General features: G+C 49.8%; 1 protein-coding gene across 1 annotated transcript in view; it reads right to left on the bottom strand.

Moving 5' to 3' along the window:
- SPATA13 (spermatogenesis associated 13) overlaps window positions 1-18,820 on the bottom strand; it is a 107,672-nt gene that overhangs the window by 31,454 nt on the left and 57,398 nt on the right. The window contains exons 3-4 of the mRNA XM_055542532.1: window positions 14,667-15,032; window positions 12,699-12,843 (exon numbers count right to left, since the gene is read on the bottom strand). Coding sequence (XP_055398507.1) covers window positions 12,699-12,843; window positions 14,667-15,032 — 511 coding nt within the window. The remainder of the gene's footprint in view (window positions 1-12,698; window positions 12,844-14,666; window positions 15,033-18,820) is intronic.

Here is an 18,820-nt window from a genome sequence, read left to right as displayed (position 1 = left end):
ACAGAGTCGGACACGACTGATGCAACTTAGCAGCAGCAGGACATACTTTGGGAAATCTCTGATGAGGCCTGAAATTTGGGGTCAAGAGAGTCAAAAGAAAACATTCAGTTGAGTTACCTTTCTTTCCCCCCTAATAACCTGAGTGTCTGCCCTTTAGATGGATTTAACTAACATTTGGATAATAATTAAACAGAACACTCTCACACATGGACTCTTGGGTAACTCCTAGGGCTGTCTGTACACATTAGAGTAAATGACCTGTCAACAGTTAAACTGCTGGTTACTGAGGTTGAGTTAGTAACTCAGAACTCTGGCTGCAAACACAACCCATCACTACCTTGTCACCAGAATTATGACTGCTTCTCTTTACTGCACACTTATATAGTACCAGATCGTTCTCACACATCTGTGGACAACAGTAATATTTCCTACTGATAGACGAGAACTTTAAGACTGGGGTGTGAAATGACTTGCCAAGGTCAATGAGGGACTGGGACTCAACTCTGTTTTGTTGACCCAAATGCCGGTTCATAAGAAAATCAACTTTCATAACAATCACTAGAATAGAACAAAGCCAGAATAATAGATTATAAGTAGGATCATCAACAACAAAAAACTAAGGCAAAATGAAAAAAACCTATTTCTTTTTTGTTCTGACCACGTAAAAAATTAATCTAAAGAGTCTTAACAAATTTATTAACTTCACAACAAGACTTTTCAAAAAATATGACTTGGTAATTTCTTATTGCTGTTGTTCAGTTGCTGAGTCCTGTCCAACTTTTTGCAATCCCATGGACTGTCAGCCACCAGACTCCTCTGTCCATGGGATTTCCCAGGCAACAACAGTGGAGTGGGTTGCCATTGTCTTCTCCAGGGGATCTTTGAGACCCAGAGATCAAACCCATGTCTCCTGCATTGCAGGCAGATTCTTTACTGCTGAGCCAGTAATTTCTTAAAATTTATTTGATTAAAAAAAAAAATCAGAACTTCCCTTGTGGTTTAGACGGTCAAGAATCTGCCTGCAATGCAAGAGAACTCCAGTTCGATCCCTAGGTTGGGAAGATCCCCTGGAAAAGGGAATGGCTACCCACTCCAGTATTTTTGTCTGGAGAATCCCATGGAGAGAGAGACCTGTGAGGCTATAGGCCATGGGATCGCATAGAGTTGGACACGACTGAGCAACTAATGACTAAATTGCCCCCACTTTCTTAATGCTGGGGCATTACATCAGAACTCTAAACCAAGTAATGGAACTTTCTGGTGTATACTTAACGTGACCATTTCAAAAATATTTAATAAACATTGATATGGTCCTATTAATGAACTTTCACATATGGTAACATAAAGCCAAGATAATTTTTAATATGGTAGTGAAACAGTTTTTAACTAGTCCTAACACTTAGAGGAAATATTCAGCTATCAAATCAGAAAACCAACACGGATAAATCAAACAGATAGAACCCCTCCACACTCATACACAAGGTGTGGACTTTTCCCCACAACCTTGCAGACACCCTCTGTGCATCCTGGCTCTGCCTTCCCACTGAACCAAAACTGTTTTTCTCAAAACCACCAAGTCTGTGGGCTTCCCTGGTGGCTCAGTGGTAAAGAACCCACCTGCCAATGCAGGAGACATGAGTTCAATCCCTGATCCTGGAAGATCCCACACGCCATGGAGCAACTAAGCCTGAGTGCCACAACTATTGAGCCTGTGCTCTAGAGCCTGGGAGCTGCAACAAGAAAAGCCACAGCAATGAGAAGCCCATGCATCGTAAGTAAAGCCTGCACAGCAACGAAGACCTAGCACAACCAAAAAAAAAAAAACCCCAGCAAGTTCCTAATTGCCGCTGGATCCATGGAAATGGCTCAGAGCACTCAACTTGACCCCTGCCACAGGTGACATGGTAAGCACTGCCTCCCAGGGCTCAGCATCTTTGGACAACTGGACATTCCATTTCTATCTTCACTGTGGATTTCTTTTCCTTCACGGGCGCCCCGGTGCTGCCCCCTCTTCTCACTCCACACACACCCTGCTGGTACCTTTCCTTCACTGGCCTGGAGAACAGCCAGCCATGTGTGGACCACTCCTCCCCGAACTCCCCTAGAGCCTGGGCCTCCGTCCTCATCAGACCACACACTGCAGGCCGGGTGATGAGATCTCCACCCAGCTGTCCCACCAGTGCCTCCAGCTCCAAGGCCTGGAACGGTCCCGAGCCCCGCACTCGTGTGCTTTTCTCCTATACTCCCCTTCACCCAGGTGTAGGGAGGGTCTGCCCCCCAAACATCCAGACAATGGCTGGACTTTCAGGTCTTTGCTTTTCCAAGAGAACCATCATGTTCCTTGTTAAGGGCTCTGTCCACTGGTTGTCTGCTCTGTCCCCAAGCAGGTCCACAATTTAGCTAGAAAGTCACCGAATGCAAAGTGAACCACTTAAAACCCTCCTGTGGCTCCTGGCTCTTCCAGGATAGGCCCTGAGGAAGGCCCTGAGCAGGCTGTTCCCTCCCACCTGGAGTGGTCTGATCCCTGGTACAGACCCGCAGCTCACCGTGCTACAGCCACTGGTCAAGCTGCCTGAAAGACCCACGTCAGACACAGTACATCCGCATCACGCCCCGAACCCTTCAACTTCTACATACAAAGGTGCGGCTGCCTCATCAGTGTCATCCCCAAGGACCAGAGGTCTCTCTCACATGTCATCACGGGACGGGGATTCCGCATGTGAGACCACGATTTATCAACTGTGATGGCCAGTTCTGGATGCTCTTAAGTGATAACCAGAAGCATTCTGAGCTCAGAGTTCCCGGTTTTTCCACATTTTACACTCTCAATTCTTATCTGACTGAAATAATTTTTTAGCAATTCATCTTTATCAAGAGTTCAGTTTTCTTAAATGTGAGTCTCTTCTGAGTCTCACATTTACATTTCATTTGCTTATGGAGCTAGACAAGCTCCATGACCGCAGTAATGACCATAGCTGCCAGAGCCAGGCTGCAGCCATGCCCCTGAGTCCGGGTGAGGACACGACCCACCCATGAGAGCAGTGGTGGGTGCTGTGTCATCCCCCCACCCCCCAGCCATCCCAAGTGAGCCCGGGGCAGGAGCGGGCACCACCTGCACCGAGGACACTTCCCTTTGGTTGGGTTAAGCACGTGGTTGGGTTAAGAAAGCTTCTGAGGGGCGACCTGACCCTGGGCTTCTCAAGCAGGCTCTCCTCCTTCCGCCCCCACCCTCTGTACTGGCTGCTTCCTGGCCTAGAACAAACACACCTTCTCCAGCAACAGACTCCACCTAAGTCCCGCTCAGCCTTCAATCTCAGCTTTGCTGTGGCTTTCCCGGGAAAGCCTGGGACTCCCTGGATGGGATCTGCTGCCCTGCGGTTACACTCACCTCCTTGGGCACAGCCGTGGCTTTCCGGGCCTGAACACCCGCCGGGGGGTTCTGTGAGCTCGGCGTCTGGCTTCCTGGAACCCGCCAGCCTGCACCCCAGGGCCCCTCTTATCACAGGGGACCTGTGTACACACACATGTTATGCAGGACAGCATGTAACTGTGCTCTATGCATCCATACAAACGAGGTGTCTCCTAACCCAAAGGCGAAGTGAAAACTCAGCTCGAAAAGGTTTCAGGCATCCTGCTCACATCCTGAAAAGCCACTCTTTATCTCCTAGTGGCATGTCCTGCGTCATTTCCGGATAATATTAAGCTCATCGACTTCATAAGGGGGCTAGGTAAGCTGGCTTCTAGAACCGACACTAGTTCCTAAGTGGGGAAAAGAAAACGAGCACCCACACAAGATCTCCGGGTCTGAGCTATCAGTGCACCCCGGCCCAAAATCAGCTGGGAGAACGGGAAGTTGTGGAGGGAACAATGTCCCCAAGGGGGTCACCCCAGCCGCTCCTTGAAAGTGCTGGGCTTCGGGGGTGGGGGCCTCTGGACACACGCCTCTCCCAGTGGACACACCAGCCTTGAAACTGTGGGGGAACGTTCACCCGAGGAAAGCCTGGCGGGGAGGGGGCGACGGTTGGGGGAGCGCACGCGGCCCTTCCCTCCCCGCCGGCCGTGCAGCATCCCGCGCAGGACCGCAGGGCAACACCAGCATCCCGCGCGCGCGGGACCGCAGAGCAACACCAGCATTCTGCGCAGGCCTGCAGGCCCTCCAGCGCCGCGCACCAGGACAGGGGGTGCGCGGCTGCGGTTTGGTAGGATCCCCGGTTCTCCGGCGGCTTCCCCCGGAGGTCTCGCGGGTTTGCGGAAAGCGGGGCAGGTTGTCAGGGCCGCGAGCCCGCCCCGCAGAGCACCCTGGTCTCAGGGCGGGGTGAGTTGGACCAGCCTCTGTGCGCCCTCCTCCGCGGACCCCACAGAGCACAAGTGCAACCCTGCTGTGGGGGTGGGACCCCTGGGGGAGGTCCAGGCCACACCCCTTCGGAGTTGAACTCCGCTCTACGAAGGGCCTCTCTGCGTGTTCTCCACAGAAGGAAAAATGGAGTATCTTGGACTTCTCACCACCAAGTACCTTACTTTGTAAATTCTTAATCCGCACTCTTATCTCTAGATTTATATTCTTGCTGTAGGCCCTGATCAATTGCCCTGCGGTCTGTAGTATTTTTTCTTGCTTTCTTACTGACAGCGGAACTGTGAATTTTTAAAACCTCAGAGTACGTTTTTCAAAATAGCTCCTCCCTCACCAACCCCTGGCTAGCTCTGATGTGCTTCACAGATACGTGGCCTGTTGCATAATTTGGGTTATTCTTTTATAGAACACGATGTTTTATATAAATATATATATATATATATATATATATATATATATATATATATACATATCACTCTATATATCAAGCTTTTAAGGACTGGATTCTTTGGTTTTTTCCACATGAAAAATGTACATGGGTGGTTATGAGTTTGAACTTCAGGACTCCCTTGTTAACAGCTTAAATGATGACATCATTCTACTGAAGATGGATTTTGGCCCAGCTCAATGGATAGCTACCCTGATTTAATGTCACATCATGGCATCCGGTCCCATCACTTCATGGGAAATAGATGGGGAAACAGTAGAAACAGTGTCAGACTTTATTTTTCTGGGCTCCAAAATCACTACAGATGGTGACTGCAGCCATGAAATTAAAAGACGTTTACTCCTTGAAAGGAAAGTTATGACCAACCTAGACAGCATATTCAAAAGCAGAGACATTACTTTGCCAACAAAGGTTCGTCTAGTCAAGGCTATGGTTTTTCCTGTGGCCATGTATGGATGTGAGAGTTGGACTGTGAAGAAGGCTGAGCGCCGAAGAATTGATGCTTTTGAACTGTGGTGTTGGAGAAGACTCTTGAGAGGCCCTTGGACTGCAAGGAGATCCAACCAGTCCATTCTAAAGGAGATCAGTCCTGGGTGTTCATTGGAAGGAATGATGCTAAAGCTGAAACTCCAGTACTTTGGCCACCTCATGCGAAGAGTTGACTCATTGGAAAAGACTCTGATGCTGGGAAGGATTGGGGGCAAGAGGAGAAGGGGACAACAGAGGGAGAGATGGCTGGATGGCATCACTGACTCGATGGACGTGAGTCTGAGTGAACTCCGGGAGTTGGTGATGGACAGGGAGGCCTGGCGTGCTGCAATTCATGGGGTCGAAAAGAGTCAGACATGACTGAGCGACTGATCTGATCTGATCTGATCTTTCTTACCTTGTGAAGTGACCATATTACATTCATAAGAAATTAAGGTATGAAGATCAAATTAAATCAAATCAAGCAATAATTTGAATAAATTTCAAAATATTTTAAAAAGCCATAGAAAGTCCAATCAAGTCAACTCATGCTTTTCCCCACTTTTTATAATCAGTTATCATTGTACCTAGCCTGGCCATTTTCTCTCCTCTGTTGTTCTCTTCCTGGGGAACAGTTCAGACATCACTTGGTTTGCCTCACAGGAGAAAGTGCATCTGAACTCGACAGGCAGGGTGGGTAGAAAAAGAAGCATGCGTAGACACGAGAATAAGAATTCTGAAGGATGATCAAACTGGACTTCTGCCCAGAACAGGTGGAGCAGTTACTGAAGGGAGAATGGCAGCAACAGAAGTAAGTTTGGGAAACTCAGGCTGCCGCGGAATAAGCTGCGTTGGATGTAAGAGAAAAATATCATAAAGGAAAAACACAGATGGCAGTGAAGACAGTCCCCTAAGAAAAAGTGAGCATGCACAGGCACGGCTGCTCAGACCCAAGGATGACCAAGGGGCATAGCCCCCATCGCCAGTAAAGCCACAGGGTTTGGCCAGCCGCCTCCCAGCCGTGAACTTGACAAAAGCACCACGGTGACTCACGGTGGAATTCTATTACCCAAGGCCACACCTGAGCAGTGGGCAAACATGACCCAGGTCTGCTCCATGTCACACAGGAGCCAGGAAGGAGATGAGACGCTCTAAGCAAAGGGAGAGAGAAGGGAATGTTCTGGAAGGGAACGCAGGATGAGTTCACTTTCACCTAAAAGGATTAGGTCTTCACTTCTCAAAAAAATTAAATTGCTACGTTCAAATCTCTACATTTTGAGAAATTGTTACTTGCCGGGCACATCTTGATTTGAAGATTTTTGAGAGTACCTGACCAGGGAGGAGGAAATATACTGTTCACTATTTTTAAAAGGTTTTATTCTAGGAAATTACAAACAAACTCAGAAGTAGAAAAATTATATGATGAACCCATAAGGATCAATATTTTATCAATCTTTTCCAACTAGGTCTTTTTGGATATTTTAAAGCAAATCTTGAATATATCATTTCACGCAACAAATATTTAGTATGCACCCAAATGAATAAGGACTGAAAAATAACTACACTATCATCATGATAATGAACGAAATTGACAGTAATTCCTTCTCTGAATACTGAGTCCATGTGAAAATGTCCCTCCTCATCTCAAAATGACCTTTTTATAGCTGGTTGGTTGGTATCAGAATCCAAACAAGTCCACACACTACATTTACCAAACACAATTCAGATCAAACCAGATCTGTCCATTTGGGTGGCATCTACCAGGGATTGTGCATGCAACACACAACTCCTGAGCTGGCTGCATTCCAGCATGTCAGTGGGAGGGGAACTGGGCCCCCAGGCTGCCCATTCCTGAGGCAGCTGAGGGGCCAGCTCCTGGCAGATGGAGAAGAAGGGGTCTGGGAGACAGGAATGCTGGAGCTGGCCTGTCAGATTCTCACCATACCCCAGGCTTCCCAAACCACATGATGGACATGGCAGCTTATGTTAGTGGGCCAGGGGCCAAGGGATCCAGGACTCCCGTGGTGGTGGGAGGTCCACATGGGAGAGCAAATGTCATTTCTGTCCTGGGCAGCTGGGCCAGCTTGGTCACTGGGATGGTCCCTCCCACCGGACCTCTGGCTGTGCTAAACTTATCACAGGGTCCCTAGGGACAAAACTGACGAGTGACTCCATGAAGGTGCTGCTTGATTCGTGGGGCAGGAAATCCCCAAGTCAGTGGGCAGAAGGCACACGTGAGCCACAGGGGATCCGGGGATCTCACCCCACGCCCAGATCTAAACTGGTTCCGACTCAGAGCCTCCTCCTGAGGCAGAAGCCAGATGACCATGGGGTGGGGGGGGTCCCATTTCTACAACCCTTCCTTCCTGTGAATTCCTTGGTGATGGAGCCCCCAGGAAAGGGAGGTCACCCAGCACCTAAGCGATGCTCTGCCAGAAATTTCTGACTGAGAGGAGATGGCCTCAGTATGGGTTACACATGTGGACCAGAGCGAATGGCTTGGCCAAGGAGCCCCTGGAAGAGCTTGGGAAGGACACTGTGGGTTACTGGACTGCTCTGGGGAGGATGTGACTGGACATATCAGAACACACCCCAGCACAGGAAACCACCCGTCCCATGGAAATCCACTGCAAACGAGGCTGTTTAACAACCGTGTGACATTATGTACACCCCGCAAATGCCCATCTTTGTTCCTGGTCATCTTGATGCTGACTCAGCGGGTTCAAAAAATAAAACGGCCCTGGTGGCAGAAACGGATGCCAAGCCTGGGCTAAACCACGGGTGTCCCCTCAACAAAGTTAATGATACGGTGCCTTGAAGGACCCAGACGGCTTCTTGTGGGGAGCTGATTACAGTGGACCTTTTTCACAATAGGTGGTTTGTCCTTCCTGGAAGAGACACTTATTCTAGATTTGGATTTGTTTGTCTTGCCTATCAGAGTCCTGCTGGAATCTCCCTGGAGTGGGTGCTGTTCACCACAGTACAGAAACGAAGGGGTCAACACAGGGGTTCAATGATCACTTAATAATACACTTGCAAAGAGTTTTCTTTCCACCCAGTAACTCTGCTCTGTCAAAGCTGAATCTCCTCCCCTCTCAGGAGGGGCTCCTAGCAGCATCCCAGCCCTGGTGCCACTGGTTCCGAGCCCTGGCCGGGCTGCTGAGCCTCCTCGTGCATGAGGAACGAGCACCCGGGGAGAACGTGGTGTCCTCTGAGGTCCCTGCCACCAGCATTTCCCCATTGGACAAATGCAGCAACCTCCAATCAGCCTCCTTCCTCTGGCCTCACTCCCCAACTGCCTTGCTCTCTGAAGCCCAGCTGCCAACAGCTTCCGCTTCACTTGGAACAACCCTGACTCCTCGAAACCTGCGATGCCCTTTCTGTGCAGACTTTCTCCAGCCTCCGGGCTGCCCCGGCCTCCCCTGCCCCGGACTCCCGAGCTCCAGGCATCCGGCCTCTCGCTGAACCTCGGACACACTGAGCTCCTGCCTGACCTGGGCATTCGATGCTCCTTTGACTGGAACCTCTGCTCCCTCAGATCTTTGCTCCCTGCTCATCTTCCAAGTCTCGGCTCCAAGGTCACCTCCTCAGAGACACGAGGTCGCCCTCTCCCACTCCCACCTTCCCCTTCCCCAGAAGGCTTGCTAGTGCCCAAGGGAGCCCTGCGTATCCACTCACTGCTTCTGTTTAAATGCGGGAACATACATGCTTTGCGATGCTTTACTCTCTGCTTTACCCCAACAGAGACAGTGGTGCCTGGCTCAGAGCGGACGCTCCACATATTTTCTTTCTTTTTTTGTAGACTGACAGGTTTTCAACTAAGAGGGGGAATAAAGGAGACCGTGATGACTGGAAGCAAGCTCAGAATCTTGGAGAACAGGCTTGGAGCACCTTAGCGGGCAGAGATAAGCACCAGGTGCTGTGAGGAGCAGGGGGTCTGGAGTGTGCGGGGACCAGACTTGCAGAAGGAGAGACAGCACGTGTGCCCCACAGCCAGCCGCAGAGGGGAGGTACGCCCTTTCCTGGTATCAGGTATGTGCACGTGTGATGTCTTCGTGTTTTCTATCTCCTCTCCTCCCACATCTTTCCACTGTGAGATGCGTGTGTTGCTTAAATTTACTTCTGGGCACAAACAGCGGTGGGCCTGCAGGAGGGAGGCACCTGGTCGGAGGCCCTGGACATGGAGACACCAGCAGTGACTGATGAGCCTCTGGGCTGCTTCCAGGGAAAGACTGAGAGGGTTCTCGTTAGACATGGGATTGGTGTGCCATGTCCTTTTAAAAAATGAATGCCTGGGAATTCCCCAGCGGTCCAGTGGTTAGGACTTGGCACTTACAGTGCTGAGGGCCTGGGTTCAGTCCCTGGTCAGGGAACTAAGATCCTGCAAGTTACATGCGCCACCTCCTCCCCACAAACAACACCCTCCCCCTGCTTCACCTTTCTTCACGGTGCCCCCTCGGTGTTACAGCTCCTTGTTAACTCATGGTCCCCGCACAAGGACCTGTGAGATGAAAGGGGCTTCGCTGTGCTCCCGGCACATGGCAGGCGCTTGGCAGACAATGAATGAATGAATGAATGAATGAATGATTTCCCTGGAGGAACGACCTTCCTCCAGCGTGGTCGGGGAATCCACACACTCACCGCCTCATCCCTGGAGGACCCATCCTACTCCTGGTGCCCGTGCCCCGAGCTGGCGGAGCCATCACCTGAGCTGGGGGGCTGAACCCCCCTCCCGGGACTCTGACTCCTGAGTGAGTGACTCAAGGGCAAATGGACAGTGTCTTCCTCGGCTCCCTCCACATGGCTCCCCGGCTCCCAGGGGCCACCGACTGCCCGGTGTTTCCTAGATGCATTTCCAGCCACCCCCATCAATTTTGGGGACGCTGACACCCTCCCAAGACAGTCTCTTTTTGCTCCAGCTAGGCAGGGTGAGTTTTTGCTACTTCTCAACAAAAGAACACTAAACTCAAAACAAAACAAAACACGATTCCAGAAAGCACAGAAATAAGCTGTTCATGTAAGTACAGGGCTGGAGGAGAAACCGTCCACATTCCTACCCGCCTAACTACCATATTTTCTTTGGCCGCATGTGAGCATGCTGCATAGGGCTGCAGTCATGGTTTGTTATGGGCTGAATGTGCACCCCCCAAAAGATGCTGAAATTCTAACCCCTCGTACCAGCGAGGGTGTGTCCTTATTTGGAAACAAGCTCTTCGTAAATGATCAAGCTGACACGTGGGCATTAGGATGGTGCCTTAATTCTTTAGGGCACCACATAAAGATGAAGGCAGAGACCAGGGAGATACAGCCAGACGCTGAGCTCAGAGGACCCGAGGCTGCCAGGAGCCAAGAAATGGCAGAGGGTCCCCACCTCAGGCCTCGGAAGGAAAACACCCTGCTTCCAGCCTCCAGAATGGAGACAATTCTGTCCTGTTGCTGAAGGGACCCAGTTTGTGGTACTCTGTGACGGCAGCCCTAGTAAATAAAACAATATATGTGTGACTTTATTTCCTTTTTTTCCTCACTTTTCTCACATTACAGTGGTCACTTTCCTCATCGTTACAGACTTTCCTGACAATGCTATAAGCTGTTTTGAAGTGGTCACCCTTAGATGCTGGGCTCACTATTCTACCGAAAGTGGACACTTGCTTCAACTTCTTTCCATCACAAGTAACGCTGGGAAGGACATCGTGCACTCAGAGCCTTTTCTCTCCTTGTAACAACTTTCCTGAGATATATCACCAGATGCTGACGACTGGGTAGGACAGAAGGGGCTGCTGAGCAGACGGATGACTGACGATGCATTTGTCACCGGGGTCCCCAGGGCAGTGGGTTTGAGTTCTGGGCAGAACAAACGCTGCCATGTGTAAAGGGAAGGAAGGAGGTTCTGGGCAGAGTAAGGGTGCGAGCCAGGTGGTGGGTAGGAGAGCGGGTGGGAGACAGGAGAGGCGCAGACGGCAGGTAGGCAGGCAGCAGAGCCTGCGAACTCCTTACGAAGCTGGGACTTTATTCCAGTAACCACGGGGAAGTTCACAGGGAAACAGCAGCAAGAACTGAACAAGAATAGGTGCTCAGAACCAGTGTGGATGGAAGCCTGGCCCGAGGAGAGGCAGGGGCCCTGGGATAAGGGTTGGGGCGCAATCCCAGGGCCCCACCTGCTCGTCCGAGAGGACACAAATCAAGAGATGCTTGAAAACTTCCTCGGCCCCCAGCCGCCCTCCAATTCCTCTTTCTTGTCTCCCTGTCTGATGAGAGTTCAGACTGGGTTCCTCCTGGGGTAGAAACCAGGCCACCCGATGGTGGGAAAGGAGGGGACAATTCCTCAGCCATATGTTCAGGCCAATTGCTCAGCCCCAGGCAGAGACCTCCCAGGACACACTCCCAGGACAACCATTTCTGGGTCACTTCTTCATGAGCCCTGGTCCCTCCTCCTCCCACTCCCTGAAATCTAAGTGACACCGAGCAATACCCTCCTTCAAGTCTCCAGAAACAACACTCTTTAAATCCTGTCCCTTCTTGTGGCTCCGGTCACCACTGTCACATGGAGGGCGTACCCACCAGCTGGCGAGGCCCCGAGAGCCCCGTCCCTCACTCACGCTCACGTGCGAGGCTCGTCCTCAAAGCCAAGACAGAAAAAGTCAGCACTGAAGCTCTCCGGTGGCTAGCCGTCCACTGTCTCTATTTAGAGTCAGCACAGCTCAGTGGTTAAAAACATGGGCCCGCAGTGAAAATTCTACCCGATTGTAGATTCAAGTCCCTTCTCTGCCACTTCCTGGGTGGTTTATCTATTTACACTTGGGGTTTCTGATCTGTAAAGCGAGGATTACAAGAGCATCCGCCCAGCACAGAGTTGAGATCAGATGAATTAATCCTCAGAGCACACGGGAGGGCGTCTGCCCCACAAAATTGCCCGTCCTATCCCTGCCCGTGAGCCAGCCAGGCCACTGTCCAACCAGCGGGCTGGCTCAAACATCTGTGTCCATGCTCAGGAACCTAAAGTCAGGTCGGCAAGTGTTCACTGGGTAAGTCCCAGCTGGCATAGGCGTGGCTCTATTAGATAAAGTCTTCCATGCATATACCATCTATTAGATAAACAGTATGGGTGAATCTCAAACTCTCAGGAAGAGCTTTCAGAGGGGTAAGACAGATTCCCAGGAGCCCATTCATGGTCAAATCACCACAGCAGGAACCTGGGACCCAGACTTCTCAAGGTCAAGGTCACTGGGACGACGCAGAGTCCGTAGGGCACCTTCTCTGGACAGGGGTGCCAGGCCTACCCCTGCAAGGGTGGCTCTGACACCCAGTGGGCCCTCCCCACCCTGGGCCCAGGGCAGGCCAGACGGGCGCAACAGATTGGGTTCCCAGATTGAGCAACGATCCCACACCCACCTCCTGGAGACGGACCTGCCCAGGGGGGACTGTGAGACTCACCGTTGGACGCTCTCAGGTGTCGCCGGCGTCCCACACGGTCCAGCCCGATGGGGGTGCTCTGGGAGAAGGCGCAGGGACGCAGCCGGGCTGACACCGCCCTGTAGGGTGGCACCTGGTGTGCGGGCACGGGCGGCCGGGCGGCGGGCTGCAGAGGAAAGGAGGGGTGGTGAGGAGAGGCAGGAAGTGGGGCTGGGAGCCTCGAAGCCCCAGGTCACGGCTGCACAGGCTCAAGGGCAACCTTCCTCCAACGCGGAAACCCAGTTCAGACCCCCAGGGTGTCAGGTTTTCAGCCACCTGTCAGGACACACGTGCGGGGACACTCAGGAATGACCACTGTGGAGGAAGTGACGGCCCCCACCCACACGCGTCCAGCAGCACCCCCAGGGAAGCCGAGGTGGTGCCAGTGACTGAGGCCCGTGACAGCTCCTTCCCACACCTCCCCCCAACACACAACACACACACACACCCACCCGCAGGCAGGGACCAGCATCTGTGGAACACAGTTCTTGTTCACCGTAACTAACTGGGCAGTGAGCTTTGTCTAAAAGGGGAGTTGGTGGTTTTCCACCAATTTAGAACCATCTATAGCCCCTGATATCTTCCATATGAGTCGTCCCTAAAACGACACTGAAGGCCACTTTGGTCCATGCCTTCCATAGGCTTTCTCAGTATTTCTCTACCCAGTTCCCTAAACAAGCTTAGGGGGCAGAAAGTTATCTTACTATGCTCCTTTTGGATGCTCTGAAGTGAAAAACTGTCTTAAGTGCTTAGATCGCCCCCAGACTGTGTTTCACATTAGAAGAGATTTGCTTCCATTCAGAATCATTTCCTGTGATACCATGGTGAGGACAGCCACCTTCAGAATTATTTCCTCGCATGTAGAGCATCTCAACACAACAAAAAGTCTGCAGTATTTTTCAACATAATCTGCTTTCACCTTAACTGAATTCAAATTAGTTCAATTAAGCAAGAGATTTAGGGGGTATTTGCTATAAATAAGCACTATGCCGGGGTTATAGGGAGAATGGAAACAGAAAATCCAATACCAATATGTTACTGCCCTTTCAAGAAAATGTATGGGTTATTTAGGGGTTTCCTGGTGGCTCAGGTGGTAAAGAATCTGCCTGCAATGCAGGAGTCCTGGGTTTGATCCCTGAGTTGGGAAGATCTACTGGAGAAGGGAATGGCAACCCACTCCAGTATTCTTGCCTGGAAAATCCCATGGACAGAGGAGCCTGGTGAGCTACAGCCCACTGGGTCACAAAGAGTAGGACATGACTACTAACATTTTCACTTTCTTCCTGAGTTATTTATGATATCAACTAGCAAGTTAAAAAAAAGAAAAATGAAGCCCACACTTACTCATGCGAACACTTGACCATGGCTGGGATAAGACCTCACCAAATATAAATTCCTTCTGAATGGGGGCCTTTATTTAAATGTTTGTATTCTCAAAGGGCTTTCTGAGTAATTGTAAGTATTTGTTGAATTGCTAAAATGCACTAAGGAAATAATATTAAGATTTTAATCTACTGTCAAAACAGTTACAAAGCTGCAACTGACATGTAAAGAGTGATAAAATGGCAGAAAAAATTACTTTCTCATTTAGAAAAAAATCAATTTTCTTCTTGTCCTTCCATTTTAGGGATAAGTGGCATTTTCTTTCCAGATTTCTTCTTCGAGGAAGCTCACTAAATATGCACGGCTACTTTCCCCAGATGATTCAGAACAAACAGCAAACCAGTTTCACATATTATCTGAGATCCCAGAAAGACAGAAGATTAGTCAGAGCCATCCAAATGTCAGTGGGTTAGTTCTAATTCATGCATGTTTTCAGAGTCAGGAAGAAAGGCTGTGAGTGGATGACACCATCCCCGAGGCAGAGAGAAGAAAGGAAAACGTGTCTGGGAAGTCTGCAGCAAGAGGACAGAGGCCAGGAGGCTCTGGGGGCAGCACGGCTGGTCTTACTTGGGGCAGGAGGGCTTCCCCCTCTTCCGTCTGGCTGCTCCCATAGAAGCCGACCCCACCGATCACGGAGATGGGGCGTCTTCTTGGGCCCCCCTGGGGACAGCCCCCAGCAGGAGTCTGGTCTGCAGGGTCTGTGGGGGCCACGCTGGGCTGGTGGTCACTGTCCGCAGCATCCTCTTTCTGGGGGTCCACGGCAATCGAGTCTTCTGGGATAGACAGACTTCGGGCGACCAGCTGGCCATAGTCAGAGAGTGGTCGGGGCCTCGACCTCCTCCCAGACCCCAGTCTCCTCCTGGGGATCCTCTGAGCCTCCGTCCTTTCTTCCTCCGGTGGGGGAGCCTGCCTCCAGGACCCCTCGGTCACAACCTTTTCAAATGCGAACAAGTTAGGTAAGGGTGATATCCAGGAAAGTAAAGAAAACAAGCCCCCGCCCCTCCCCACCAAGTTGACCATGTGCCAGAAAGACGTGACTGAAACATGGATGGGAAGAAGCAAACCTGTCTTTAATGGGAGGCTTAATTAAAACCCTAATCTCAGTAGTGATGTTTGTGACACATGATGAACCATCATAAAAGATACTAAGAAAATCAGCACCCATTTGTTTATTTTTGTTTCTGTTTTCATTAGTCTAGCGAGGTGGATCAAAAAAGGAGTTCCTGCAATTTATGTCTAAGAGTATTCTGCCTGTGTTTTCCTCTAAGAGGTTTATAATATCCGGCCTAACGTTGAAGTCTTTAATCCATTTTGCGTTTATTTTTGTGTGTGATGTTAGGGATTGTTCTAATTTCATTGTTTTACATGTAGTTGTCCAGTTTCCCCAGTACCACTTATTCAAGAAATGGTCTTTTCTCCAGTGTATGTTTTTGCCTCCTTTGTCATAGATTAATTGACCATGGACATGTGGGTTTATTTCTGGACTTTCTAACCTGTTCCGTTGATTGACATTTCTGGCGTTGTGTCAGTACCATACTGCTTTGATTACGGTCGCTTTGTAGCATACTCTTACACAACAGAGGAAACCATAAAGAAAATGAAAAGACAACCCTCAGAATGGGAGAAAATATTTGCAAAAGAGGCAACTGAGGAGTTAATCTCCAAAATATACAAACAGCTCATTCAGCTCAATGCAAAAAAACCCAATCAAAAATGGGTGAAAGCGAAATAAACATTTCTTTAAAGAAGACATACAGACAGACCAAAAGCACATGAAAGGATGCTCCACATCACTCACTATTAGAGAAATGCAAACCAAAGCGAAAATGAGGTATCACCTCATACCAATCAGAATTCCTAGCATCAAGAAATATACAAACAATGAATGCCGGAGAAGGTGTAGAGAAAAAGGAACCTTCCTACACTGTTGGTGGGAATGTAACTTGGTGAAGTCACTATGCAGAACAGTATGGAGGTTCCTTAATAAACTAAAAACAGGGCTGCCATATGATCCAGCAATCCCACTCCTGAGCATATATCCAGACAAAACTATAATTCAAAAAGATACTTTCTCCCCAATATTCACTGAAGCACTATTTACTATAGCCAAGACATGGAAACAACCCAAATGTCCATCAACAGAGGAATGGATAAAGAAGATGTAGTACATATACATTAATACAACGGAGGATTACTTAGCCTTAAAAAGAATGAAATAATGCCATTTGCAGCAACATGGATGGACCTAGAGATTATCATAAGTGAAGTCAGTCAAACACAGAAAGACAAGTATCATACGATATCACTTATATGTGGAATTTGAAAAAAGGGTACAAGTGAAGTTACCTACAAAAGAGAAATAAGAGTGACAGATGTAGAAAACAAACTTATGGTTACCAGGAGATAAGGGGAGAGAGGGATAAATCGGGAGATTGTGACTGACAGATATACACTGCCGCTGCTGCTGCTTAGTCACTTCAGTTCAGTTCAGTCTCTCAGTCATGTCCGACTCTTTGCAACCCCATGAATCGCAGCATGCCAGGCCTCCCTGTCCATCACCAACTCCCGGAGTTCACTCAGGCTCACGTCAGTCACTTCAGTCGTGTCCAATTCTGTGTGACCCCATGGACTGCAGCCTGCCAGGCTCCTCTGTCCATGAGATTCTCCAGGCAAGAATACTGGAGTGAGTTGCCATGCCCTCCTCCAGGGGATCTTCCCGACTCAGAGATGGAACCCGGGTCTCCTGTATTGCAGGCAGAAGTCTTTACCACTGAGCCACCAGGGAAGCCCATATATACACTACTATATATAAAATAGATAAATAATAAAGCTCAGGTAACGCAGGCCTGCAGGAGAAATGGCCCGGAGGCTGCATTTGCTATCCAAGGCTCCCTCTCTAAGCAGGTTCACAGACAATGTGTCTTAAGGGGACTGAGTCTGAGCTGTTGCTTGGCCCAGCACTCAGGGACTTGGTCTGATGGGGCAAGCACTAAACCAGATCAGCCTACTAACCAGCTGGTGTGCCTGAACGAGTCACCACTAACCTCTCAGGATCTCAGATTCCAGACCAGACAACCCCACAGGTGGAGAGTCTGCCGCCCGGAATTCGACGACACTTCCCAAGTTCTCAAGTTTCAGAGGCAATGCCTGTACTAGGAGAACCCCGAAGGTGTGGGAGTGGGCAGACTTCTGTCTAGTCCGCCTGGCCCAGGGTTGGCTCATGGCCCCAGGCTTCAGCCACTGTTCCCGTCTGGGTCCTGGGAGGACAAAGTGCAACCGTGGGGATCAGGGTGCCCGCCCACCTAAGCCCTGGTGAGTCGCTGCTCTCAAAGAGCCGCTCAGAAGAACAACCACGCGGGCTCAGCCCACAGACCTTCCACGTCTGGGCTCAGAGCAAGCAGCGGTCCCTAGGAGCCTGGTGTCTTCGCCCCTCCATCCCGAGACACTGTGTAACAACGACTTGAAAATAAAACAGAACCCCACCCAGGGAGGGCTGGAACAACCAGGCAAGTCATGAGATGGCAGGGCAGGCCGAGTGGCCACTCTGGTTGTCTCCCCACCCCCAAACCCCCAGAGCCCTGCCCTGAGGACTGGCCCAACGAGCCCCGCCTCTCGCCAATCAGTGGCAACTGAGACCTGAAATGCAGGTCATGTGCTTTTAATCTGAGACCCAGGGAAGTCTGGTGACTTGCTCAGGGCCACACAGCCAGTCAGCAGTAACAGACACCAGGTGTGGGCCTTGTAACCTGTCCCCACTACGCCATGAGGCGCCCATATGCCAAGTCATTATTTTTTAGTCCCTCAGTTGTGTCTGACTCTTTGCGACCCCATGGACGGTAGCCCACCAGGCTCCTTTGTCCATGGGATTTCCCAGGCAAGAATACTGGAGTGGGCTGCCATTTCTTTCTCCAGATATACCAAGTCACCTCTGCTCAGAAGTCAGTGGGCTCTAGCAAACTCCACTCCCTTCTGACCTGCCAGTTCGATTTTTGCAGCCCGGACGTCTATGTCCAATTCAAGTCACCATGGACAGGGTCCAGAACGCACCATGGCGAATAAACACCACTTTGAGCTGCAAACTCAAAAAAAAAAAGCTGTAACTCAAAAGCTGTAAGAACAGGCTTTCCTTTTACCTGAAAGCAGGAGAACTCAGTTGTCATAATTCCCTTCTCTTCCTTGCAAGAAAAAGGCATTCTTTTCCTTCCAACCAGGGAAGACTGACTCCTATCACTGAGAGGAGAAGCCCTCAGCTGAACGGACACTGGCACAAAACTAGCCTGCCTCCCACCTGTTCTACAGGGCCTCATCTTTCCTAAAAGTCACTCATTTTCCACAAGTGGCTTTTCCTACCTCTTTCCCTTGTTAAGATGCCCTAACCACTTCCCGCAGTCAGTTTTCTGTGAACTCCCACTTACTCACATGAACAAAAGTCAACTTTTGTCAGTTTAATTTGCATACCAAAAAAAAAAAAACATAAGAGGGTGTATTAAAACATTTTCCTCTGACACCATGGGAAAATATGAAAATAACTGGGGAAAAGTTTGTATTATTGTTATTTTTTTTGCAGTATATACATATAAAAAACAGGCTATTATGGGTTGTTTAATTCATTTACTAAATCAAACAGCACAGACAACTTAAGCACACGGTGAGAATAAACTCATTTCTATCATCATCCTGTGATAAAAAGGTTCAGAAACAGCATGCTAGCAAAAATAGAA

This window comes from Bubalus kerabau, chromosome 12 (assembly GCF_029407905.1).
Source record: "Bubalus kerabau isolate K-KA32 ecotype Philippines breed swamp buffalo chromosome 12, PCC_UOA_SB_1v2, whole genome shotgun sequence".
Lineage (NCBI taxonomy): Eukaryota > Metazoa > Chordata > Mammalia > Artiodactyla > Bovidae > Bubalus > Bubalus kerabau.
The sequence above is the reverse complement of the archived record's forward strand: the minus strand, read 5'-3'. Positions and strand labels throughout refer to the sequence as shown.